The sequence below is a fragment of the Nicotiana attenuata genome, chromosome 2 (genome assembly GCF_001879085.1).
Source record: "Nicotiana attenuata strain UT chromosome 2, NIATTr2, whole genome shotgun sequence".
Classification (NCBI taxonomy): domain Eukaryota; kingdom Viridiplantae; phylum Streptophyta; class Magnoliopsida; order Solanales; family Solanaceae; genus Nicotiana; species Nicotiana attenuata.
In genome coordinates this window covers 24,855,817-24,867,669 of record NC_031990.1, presented here as the reverse complement: position 1 = coordinate 24,867,669, position 11,853 = coordinate 24,855,817, and the positions used below count along the sequence as shown (strand labels likewise).

Here is an 11,853-nt window from a genome sequence, read left to right as displayed (position 1 = left end):
GGCTATCCGTCTCACGTGTTGGATTTCAGCTCAGTCCAGTTAGACAAGGATTTATCTTATGTTGAGGAGTCGGTAGCTATTTTGGACATGCAGGTTCGAAATCTTAGGTCAAAGAACATTGCTTCAGTGAAGGTTCAGTGGAGGGGTCAGCCGGTCGAGGAGGCGACTTGGGAGACCGAGCATGATATGCGCAGCCGTTATCCTCATATTTTCACCACTTCAGGTATGTCTCTATACTCGTTCGAGGATGAACGATTATTTTAAGAGGGGGAGGATGTAATGACCCGGCCGGTCGTTTTGCGAGTAACAGCCCCGATCCCCTATTTACTGCTTTCCTCATATCTTTTTCCACTTATGTGACTTGCTGGGATGTTCTGTTTTTGGTTCTGGAGTGATTTGGGACACTTAGTCCCTATAACGGAAGCTTAAGTTCTAGGATTTTGACTGTGGTTAGAACTGTGTGAAGATGACTCTGGAATGGTGTTTCGTCGGTAACGTTAGCTCCGTTGGGTAACTTTGGACTTAGGAGCGTATCCGGGTTTTGAATTGGAGGTCTGTAGCTGAAATAGGCTTAAAATGGCGAAAATTGAATTTTTGGAAAGTTTGACCGGAAGTGGACTTTTTGATATCGTAGTCGGATTCTGATTCCGGAAGTTGGAGTAGGTTGGTAATGTCAATTATGACTTGTGTGCAAAAATTGAGGTCAATCGGACATGATTTGATAGGTTTTGACATCAGTTGTGGAAGTTTGGAGTTTCAAAGTTCACTAAGTTTGAATTGGAGGGTAATTTGTAATATTAGCGTTGTTTGATGTGATTTGAGCGCTCGACTAAGTTCGTATGATGTTTTAGGACTTGTTGGTATGTTTGGTTGAGGTCCCGGGGGCCTCGGGTGAGTTTCGGATGCTTAACGAATCGAAGTTGGACTTGTGTGAATTACTGAAGCTTTCAAGCTTCTGGTGTAATCACACCTGCGGTGGATTTTTGAGTTTTGACTTGGATTTTGATATCGGATTTGGATAATTTTGATATGAGTGAACTCGTGAGTGAATGGGTGTTCATATTTTGTGACTTTATTTATGGTATGTAATTACTTTTGGCTAGATTTGGGCCATTCGGAGTCGGAAACCCGTGGAAAAGACATTCTTACTTATTGATTAAGCTTGGTTCGAGGTAAGTGGCTTGTCTAACCTTGTGTGGGGGAAGTCCCCTTAGGATTTGGTACTGTTGTGATACTTCTATGATATATGAGCGCCGTGTATGCGAGGTGACGAGTGTGTACACAAGCTAATTATTGTAAAATCCGATTCTTGCTAAGTAATAACCTGTTTCATCTTAATTGAGATGTACCAGCATGTGTAGTTTTCCTGTCTAGCCTAATATCACATGTCTACGTGTCTTAAATGCTTATTTGAACTCTGTGCAGCATGCTTAGTTGATTTCCTATTTTTCCTTTATCTGTATCAGCCTTAACTGTAAGATTCTTGCTGTTAATTGTTGTATTCGTCGGCTTCGAGTTGTGTGTTTACTTTGGGACTACGAGGCGGTACCTCGGAAGGTCCCCCCTGCACATTTACTTTGAGACTACGAGGCGGTACCTCGGGAGATCACTCTGCAAATTTACTTTTGAGACTAAGCGGCGGTACCTCGGTATATCTCCTTCCATATTTACTTTTTAGACTACGAGGCAGTACCTCGGTAGATCTCCTTGCATATATACTTTGGACTACGAGACGGTATCTCGGGAGATCCCCTGCTGTTTTATCCCTGTGTGTTGTACTGTTATTTTTCTGTGGTTTCCTCTTTGTTAAATTCCAATCTCTTATTACACTACAATATTTTCTACCTTATTTATTATATATACCAGTAGGGCCTTGACCTGACCTCGTCACTACTCGACGGAGGTTAGGCTTGGCACTTACTGGATATTGTTGTGGTGTACTCATGCTACTCTTCTGCACATGTTTATGTGCAGATCCAGGTACTCCGTATCAGCCTCGTCATCAGTGAGCAGTGAGACTTTGGAGACTTCAAGGTATATCTGTCTAGATCTCAGAGTCCCCCTCTATTCCCTCCTACGTCATTTACCTTTTCGTACTTTTTCTTAGACTCTGGTGTATAGAGATACTAGTTTTCTTCCGTAGCTTGTGACTTATGATTTTTCGGGTTTTGGGAAACTGTGTATACTCGATTGTTGGTTATTGTACATGCCAAGCGGCATTTTTATCAATTATTTAATTATCTGTTGCAGTTAGCTGTTAAAGTTTTGCTTTTATTTTTGTTATTCCGCAAATATTAGGCTTACTTAGTCATAGAAATTAGGTGCCGTCACGATATTCACGGAGGGAAGATTGAGTCGTGACACTACTGTTATTATCAAACCAAACAATGAAAAATGCTCTAGGGAACGATTTCCTAAGATAAACATTATTCACATAAAAATATACCTTATAAGAGAATTGAGCTCTGAATTGATATTTATAAATTTCTGGTGCTTTTGGGAATTATAGACTTCTATCTCAATTATTACACTAGCAAATCTCTTTTCTATTCAGCTTGGAGCATTAGTTGTAATTTGTAAATACTTGTAATTTACATAGGGGTATTATCACTTTTGATCCGCGCCATAAATATTCTAGGGAGAATACGAGTAAGTCTGTCTTGATGGAATTCTTAACAAATAGGTTTAGAGAATAATAAAAACTCATAATCTCAATGTTGGAAATGCAACTTTACCATTTCAACTATAGAAACTTAAGATCAATCATGATATATAATGGCATAGTAAACAATGAACGTCCTAATTATCTGGATATAAGCCACCTTTGGATATAATTATCTGAAATTTTCAACGAAACTAGTTGGCATTAAAGCGAGTACCAAACATCGGGTGAAAATTAAAAGAAAGAAAGTCCTAAGTTTGTAAGACTAATAGCATGTCAAAAGGTACTTTTTTCCCCAAAAGTATTTTTTTCCCCCAAACTTAAGGTGTTTGACCAAGCTTTTTTAGAAGGAAACAAAAAATATTTTTGACTAGAAGCAAAAATAGTTTTTGAGAAGCAGAAAAAAGTAACATCTTCCCAAAAATACTGTTTTGAATTATTTTTTTGAGAAATATAAACATATAAGCACTTTTTAAAAGTTTGGCCGAACACTAATTGCTGCTCAAAAGTGTTTTTCAAATAGATTAACTACCTACAAAATACTTCTCACCAAAAATGCTTTCCAAAAAAAATATTTTTCACCAAAAGTACTTTTTATAAAAATACTATTGAGAAAAATATTTTTCAAAATAAGCTATTTTAAAAGCACGACCAAACAGGTTATAAGACAAGGACAAAATGGAAGGGGGAGAGCAGTGTGTCATACTCCTACCGTTCACTTTTACTTGTCAACTATGAACTTTGCATACCCCTTAAAAAATAATAAATGGGGTACATAATTTACCATGTTAACCATATTAATTGATGCATATTTTTAATTAATTGAGAAAATAATTTGAAATGAGTAATTAATATTGTGGGTATAACAGGAAAAAAGAAATTATCTTCTTTTGATATGTTAAAAGTAATAAGTAAAAATAAAAATTTATTTTTAGAATACCGAACAAGTAAAAATGAATGGAGGGAGTATAATTTAGACATAATTATGTCCATTATTTCATTCTAACCATGACCTTATTTGCCTATCTAGAAGAGTCAGAATGACCAAAAGGAGTACTAATTAAGAAGTTTCTTGTTTGTTACTACATCTCAAATATTTACTTCACATCTATATGGAAATTCTAGCCCTCCTTCACAGAGTCAAACTAGCACTAACAAAGAAATTCATTCCACTAGTAATAGAGACGGACTGCTTGGAACTATTAAATCTCCTAAAATCTAACAACTGTCTCTACCAAAATTTAATTGATGACTGCAGGTACCTATTACGGAAGGCGAATGATCCACAGTTGAAGCACATCTTTAGAGAGGCTAATGGAGTAGCGGACCTGTTAGCTAAGAATGGTTGCAGCCTGGGCACTTTTTGTACTTTGCAAACTTTTGCTGGTCCACCTATTTTTGTTATCCATGTACTAAAAAGAGACAGTCTAGTTACTATGTTACCTAGACTGAGCTCTAGTTGTAATAACTCTTAGCTTTGTTGTTGTTGAATAAATCTTTTATTACCAAAAAAATATTTACTTCACGTTTAGAAAACAAGAGCATTTATTACCCTTTTTCAAATTCATCCTTAATGCTCTAGTTAGAGTATTAATGAGGCAGTAGTTCAAAAGAGAGTGAAATGATATTTTAGATAGATAATCTTATGGTTAAAAATATTGAGTATCATCTCAATGGGTAAAATTCTAAAAGACAAAGAGAATCGTACGGGAATGTCCAAAATAAGCTCAAATTTATTAACCTCTAACAATCAATCATAAACTTACGAAAACTAGCTAAACGCATATAAAAATTGAAAACCCAAATAAATAAAAAGTATTTCTCTCCAAATTACACGCAAAAATCTCCTTCCATATTTTTAAGCGTGATCAACAACATTAAATGCAAGACGAAAAGAAAATTTCATAGATGAGGTAGCAAATAAGGTGATGAAACACAAAGAAAAAAGTATATACAAGATTGGTAAAATCTAAGCAAAAAAGGAACAGTTTCAATATGTACGGTTGAACTAAGATTGAAGCGGAAGTGAACATGTGAAGCCTTTTGGTTGAGTTTTCACCAAGGCTGTAGATAGATTATATATAGCAACAAATGTCCAGCAGTAGCCTAACTGACCTATGACCTATAGGAATTTGAACTTACAATGTAATCTGAATCCTTCTCTAATATATTTAAAAGATACACATCTAAACCTTATCTGATATATCCAAGAGACACGATGGTCATCTAACACCCCCCAGCAAGCTCATGTCGAGTTTAGAGACATTGATCTTGGACCGTAACTGAGAAAATCGAGAGGAGCTTAGAGCCTTGGTAAATACATCATCTGTTTGATCTGTGGAAGGAATGTACCGAACAGAAAGTTGGCCACGATCAACCTTTTCTCAAACAAAATGGTAGTCAATATCAATGTGTTTTGACCGTTGATGAAAAACAAGATTGGCTGTGAGATAAATAGCATTGATATTGTCACAAAAAACTACTAGAGCACGACGGCAAGGTAACTGGAGCTCCTTAAGCAGACTGGTGAGCCAGGATACTTCAGATGCGGCAAAAGCAATGGCGCGATATTCGGCTTCGGTACTAGAGCGAGCCACTACTTGTTATTTCTGCGATGACCAACTGATGAGATTAGACCCATAATATACAAAAAAAATACCATGATATCGATCGTCAGGATCAGCAGCCCATCCCACATCACAGTAAACATGCATAGAGGAAGAAGTGGATGGTGCGATGGAGAGGCCATATGTAAGGGTACCTTTCAGATAATGAAGAATTCTTTGCACTGCTTTCCAATGATCCATTGTAGGATTGTACATATATTGACGTACACGACTCACAGAAAAGGATATTTCTGGTCGGGTGATGGCCACATATTGAAGAGCACCGACAATAATTCGATATACGGAAGGATCAGCAAAGGTTTCACCATGTTTGCTTAATTGGACAGTGTTATCCGTTGGAGAAGGGGAAGGTTTGCAGTCGGTCATCTTGGTTCGAGTGAGTAGGTGACAAATGTAATTAGCTTGAGAAAGGTGTATCCTAGAGCCTATACGATTAACTTCAACACCCAAGAAAAAAGAAGGATGTCCCAGATCTTTAAGGGAGAATTGAAGGTCAAGTGTTTTGGTGAATGAGGATAAATATGAGGGGTCACTACCCGTTATTATAATATCATCAGCATAGACTAAGAGGTAGGTAGTATAAGATATAGTATGATGAACATAGAGGGATGAATCTGAGTAACAAGATGTATACCCATGTGAGATGAGAAAGGTTTTGAGCTTGAGAAACCAAGCGCGGGGGGCTTGTTTGAGACCATATAAAGCTTAATAGACAACATACAAAATTTGGTCAAGACTTATCAACAAAGCCTGACAGTTGAGTCATATATACAACCTCCGAAAGATCACCATTTAGGAATGCATTATTGACATCCAATTGCTTGAGAACCCACCATTTAGATATGGAATGAGAGAGGACAAGCCGAATAGTAGAAGGCTACACAACAGGGCTAAAAGTATCATGAAATTCAACACCTTCTTCTTGATGAAAGCCTTTTGCAACTAAGCGAGCTTTGTACCTTTCAATGGAACCATCGGCCCGACGCTTAATACGATACACCCATTTTCAACCTAGCACATATACATTGGGAGGACAAGGAGTGAGTTTCCAGGTGCATTTACGGAGCAATGCTTGATATTCTATATCCATGGCACGAAGCCACTCAGGGGAGGAAGCAGCTTGCTTGTAAGTTTTTCGCTCATTGGGGAAGGAAGATGAGGCTGGAATAGGGTGACAAGATGCAACAAGAGCTTTAGGTTTAAGTGAATTTGTTTGAGCTCGTGTAGTCATACGGTGAGTAGAGGAGGTTACTGGACGGAAATACGTGGGAGGAGGGTTCGTTAGAGGAAGGTGAGTTGAGATAGCAGTAGAGGTGTTTGGCACGGGAGAAGTCGTTGGGGAAGCTACTAGTGGAGAAGTTGTAGGCAATGCTTCAGTAGGTAGTGTGAGAGGAGAGGGAGGGTGTGGAGGAAGGACCTGAGATGGTGAGTTGATATTTGAGTCAATGAAATTTGAAACGGACTGTAAAATTGTTAAGGATGGTAGATGTGAATCTCCATTGGAGCTGGAAGTGGAGGTGTTGTAGTGAGGATAAGGAAATTTATTTTCGTCCAATATTACATGGCGAGCAATGTATGTTCGATTGGTGGGGGGATAGTGACACAAATAATTTTTGTGCTTTGAACTGTAACCTAAGAAGAAACATGGAAGAGAGCGAAAGTCAAGTTTATGATTATTATAAGGACAAAGAAAAGGATAGCACATACAACCAAATTTTCGGAGGAGGAGGTAGTCTGGCGGACGGTGGTATAAAGCTTGGTAGGGCGACTTGAAGGATAATATGTGAGTGATTGTTCTGTTATTTAAGTATGTAGCAGTGGCAGAAGCATGTTCCCAGTAGTGGAAGGGAAGACATGAAATAGCAAGCAGAGTGAGCCCTTTTTTCAGTAATGGTGTTGTTGCGTCTTTCAGGAGCCCCGTTTTGTTCATGTGTATGGGGACAAGAGAGACGATGATTAATGCCAATAGATTGAGCCTAGGAAGACACATTGCGATGCTCCTCACCCCAATCAGTTTGCAAATTTTTTATTTTCTTGCCAAATTGAGTTCCAACCATTTTATGAAAGTATTTGAAGACATTAAGAACTTGAGATTTAGTCTCCAAGAAAAATATCCAAACGAATTTTGTGGCGTCATCAAGAAATTGAACAAAATACTTATTTCCATTAATTAAGAGATGCGGAGAAGGTCCCCACACATCAGAGTACACCAAATCAAAGGGAGATGAACTACGACATGACGAAGAAGACAAAGGGAGCCTATGGCTTTTTCCTAATTGACATGATCCACAGATACTGGACATTTTATTTGACGATAATGGAAGACCAAAAGTAGATATTAAACGACATAAAAGCTGATCATGAGGATGGCGAAGACGTTCATGCCACGCTTGGAGCGATGCACGAGAACAGACAAAAATGCAAGGAGCCATGGGGAGGAGGACTTGGAGGAGACAACAGGAACCCCACCATTCAGATGGTATAAGCCATGATCAATTGTCCCTCGAAGCAATATTTTTCCCTGAAGATCCTTCACAAGACAACAAAAAGGGTGAAATTCCATAATAACATTATTATCTGTAGTAAATTGAGAGACACTTAATAAATTTTTGGTGATGGAAGGAACATGGAGAATGCCATTGAGATGGAGAGGGCGATTTGGACATGGAAGGACAGAGGAGCCCGTGTTAAATAGGTAGTTTATGGCCATTAACTACAGCAAGTTGCTCGTCACCATCATTACCCGTGTGAATAGAGAGTTGAGACAAATCTGACGTAACATAATTAGTTGCACCGAAATCAATAAACCATGAATTGTCAACAATAGCATAAGGAAAGACTTGTATTAGCTGAGGGAATGACCATATTGGCTTGTGGGCGGTTAGAGGATCTGTTTGGAGGATAAGCATCAATGTTGCTACGATTGTAGCAATTTCGGGCATGGTGGTTAGGCTTTTCACAAATCTAACAGATAATACGAGGAGAGAAACGACTATTAGGACGAGAAGGGTTGTTATTTGTGTGAGTAAAGGATCTTTGGGCATTGTTTGGTGGCGACTGCTGGTTGGATTGTCCAGTGGATGGAGGACAGCTAGGATATTGGCCTGAAGTTGAAAAGCTTTGTGTCTTTTTCTTCTTCTTGGAGAGAGTAAACCAAGAAAAGAATCAGTTGTGAGGGTTTCAAGTTGAGCATTAATTGCTGAGCGAAAAGGGCCATATGAAGAGTGTAGACAGAGATCATGAGTTCTTCGTCTGTGATAGGACGTGCAGCAAGGGCTAGGCTATGGGAAATGGTGCGTTTCTTGTCAACATATTCCATGATAGAGGAAAAGCCCTTAGTCGTGGTTTGAAGTTGATGGCGAAGTTGCATAACTCGGGCATGAGATTGGGATTGATAAAGGTAGGACAAAGCCTCATGAGTGGGGTGGAATTGGGTAATGATGTTTTGAGCCTCATGAGTGGAGAATTTTGTCTCTTTTCGTCCATGCTTTGAAAGTCGGATTAGTTGTGGGTTCGGAAGTGGTTACATTTGAAGTAATAATGGTGGGAGAAGGAATATCAGATCCGTCAAGATGAGCCTCCAAATCGAAGGCTTCAAACACAAAGTAAATAGTGGATTGCCAAAGGTAATAGTTGTCCCGGTCAAGTTTTATAGGTAAATTTGAGAGTTGGAATCAATAATGGAAAGGTGTGTTGATGTGGAAGAAGATGGATGAACTGTAGCAGAATTAGCAGTGGTTAGAGATGGTCATGGTGCCAGGAAAAAGAAAAAAATGGCTCTTGATACCAAATTAAGATTGAAGCGGAAGTGAAAATGTAAAGCCTTTTGGTTGAGTTTTCACCAAGGCTGTAGATAGATTATATATAGAAACAAATGTACAGCAGTAGCCTAATTGACCTATGACCTATGACCTATAGGAATTTGAATTTACAATGAATCGTTATCTAAATATATTTAAAAGATATACATCTAAATCTTATCTGATATATCCAAGAGATACCATGGTCATACTAACAAGTTGAAATTCATTAAAAACATATAGTCAATATATAAATTTGAGAAATATTGGAGGTGATTTGGACTGATTTGATATCCAAATTTGTAGTTAAATCAAGTTAGAAAAATTCTTCTGTAGCACATGTATCTCACAACATATATAAATACATATACATATGATACACATATGATACATGTGCGATACACAGATGATACACAGTGTGATATATATATATATATATATATATATATATATATGTGTGTGTGTGTGTGTGTGTGTGTGTGTGTGTATCATCTTTTTCCATGTTCATCTTCTACTTCGAATTTTCAATTCAAACCGCCTCAACAACAACAACAACAACAACAACAACAAAAAACCAATGTATTCCCTTAAATGGGGTCTAGGAAGGTAGTGTATACGCAGACTTTACCCCTACCTTTTAAAGATAGGGAGGCTATTTTTAATAGACCCTCGGCTCAAGGCACAGTGGAGATATGGCAACAAGTAGCAAACAATAGTAACAACAATACATTAAGGTAGCGTGCACGAATGACACAACATGTAATAGTAAAGAATCATGAATAAGATAACACAAAAATAGTCCTAGTACTACTGGCAGGAGGAACACACTACTAATTGTCAACCTTCAACCCTAATCCTCGACCTCCACGTCTTTCTATTGCGGGTCATATCCTCGGTAAGCTGGAGCAATGCCATGTCCTACCTAACTACCTCTCCCCAATACTTCTTAGGCCTACCCCTACCCTTCCTCAGACCCGCCTCTCACACCTCCTAACCGGAGCATCTATGTCTCTCCTCTTCACATGTCCGAACCATCTCAGCCTCGACTCCCGCAACTTGTCCTCCACAGATGCCACTCCTATCTTGTCCCTAATAACTTCATTCCTGATCATGTCCTTTTTGGTATGACCACACATCCATCTAATCATCCTCATCTCAGCTACTTTCATCTTCTGGACATGGGACTTCTTGACGGGCCAACACTCAGCCCCATACAATATATCCGGTCTAACCACCACTTTATAGAACTTGCCTTTAAGTCCAGGTGGTACACTTTTATCACACAAAACCCCCGAGGCAAGCCTCCACCTCATCCACCCCGCTCTAATACGATGGATAACATCCTCGTCAATCTCCCTGTTGCCTTGAATAATCGACCCAAGATACTTGAAACATCTCTTTTGGGGACGACTTGAGTACCAATCTTCACTTCCCCTCCTTCTTCGTGTATTACATCACTGAACTTGCACTCCAAGTACTCAGTTTTTGACCTACTCAACTTAAAACCCTTAGACTCTAGCGTCTCTCTCCAAACTTCCAACCTAGCGTTTACTCCCCCACGCATCTCATCAATCAGGACTATGTCGTCAGTGAATAGCATATACCATGGCACCTCCCCTTGCATGTGTCGCGTTAGCACCTCTAACGCTAAGGAAAACAAAAACGGGCTAAGAGCCGATCCCAAATGCAGCCCCATCTCCACTGGAAAATGATCCGAGTCTCCTCCCGCAGTCCTCACCCGAGTCCTCAAACGCCTCAAAACTCAACCAAATCATCTCAAAATTGAAATTCAAACTCCTTAAAATAAACTCAATTTATTCCAACAATACCCACTCAAGAGAAAACTAATATTAATAATATTTTATAACTTAGCTAATTGTTGTACTAATTTGCTTATTGGCTGACATAAGTGGTAGTTTCTCAAACACAAATAATATGAACCAGAGGTAGCCCAGCTTGAGCAGTTTGTCCTACTTTTTTTTTTTGCTGAGTTCCGCATCAAAATACTATACTTTGAACTGCATTTCCGTCCAATGTAAAGCACAGATGATCCTAGAAATAGTAGGGGCTAGCCAGTTTTCAGACTGGTCATTCAAAAATTACTTGCGTTTGCAAAGTCATTGAAAAATAGCCACTATTTTGCTGCAACACAAAAAGTTCCAGCATAATATACTGGAGATTAGTGCACCTGTGTATGAACTTCCAGCATATTATGCTGGAACTCCAACACACGAAAAGTTCCAGTATAATATACTAGAGATTGGAGTTCCAGTATACTTATGCTGGAGTTGGAGTATTTTTCCGGATTTTGAATGGTATTTTCGTTCAAATTTATCTTTACATGAAAAGTGGCTAAATTTCGATTACTTTTGAAATTGTGGCTATTTTTGAATGACCTGTTGTAAATCTGGCTATTTTTTAATTTCTCCCATCAAGAAACTATTGATGTAACTGGTTACTTAGAGCCACCAAATTAACAGGTCAATTCACCCAATAGTCTGGCTGATGACATTTCTTCAAGAAGCAACACATCTTGATAAAACAACCAAGAGGTTCTTCATTCTCAAGACTCAAGAGGTTCTTCATTCTCAAGACTCGAAGTTAAAGGTAGAAGATACCAACCATCCCACCGCACCTTTGATGGTTGCTGAAATGAAATGCACACCCAACCTTCACTGAATGGTCTCTCTCCCTAGTAGCTGCTCTTCAAAAGCCAAGAACCGCACAAAAATTAAAAGGGAGGCTTTAGCTTGAACATTTCAAG

General features: G+C 38.7%; 1 protein-coding gene across 1 annotated transcript; it reads right to left on the bottom strand.

Moving 5' to 3' along the window:
* LOC109217579 (uncharacterized mitochondrial protein AtMg00810-like) lies at positions 4,885-5,655 on the bottom strand. Its single transcript, XM_019381837.1, has 3 exons — positions 5,322-5,655; positions 5,146-5,201; positions 4,885-5,040 (listed from the first exon to the last, which is right to left on the bottom strand). The coding sequence occupies exons 1-3, from the start codon at positions 5,653-5,655 to the stop codon at positions 4,885-4,887; spliced, it is 546 nt and encodes a 181-aa protein (XP_019237382.1).

Coding starts and splice junctions, on each gene's coding strand:
- LOC109217579 (XM_019381837.1), bottom strand. CDS start 5,655: ATGACCGACTGCAAACCTTCCCCTTCTCCAACGGATAACACTGTCCAA. Junction 5,202..5,321: donor TCCTGACGATCGATATCATG/GTATTTTTTTTG, acceptor CCGCATCTGAAG/TATCCTGGCTCACCAGTCTG. Junction 5,041..5,145: donor TACCTTGCCGTCGTGCTCTA/GTAGTTTTTTGT, acceptor GTTTGAGAAAAG/GTTGATCGTGGCCAACTTTC.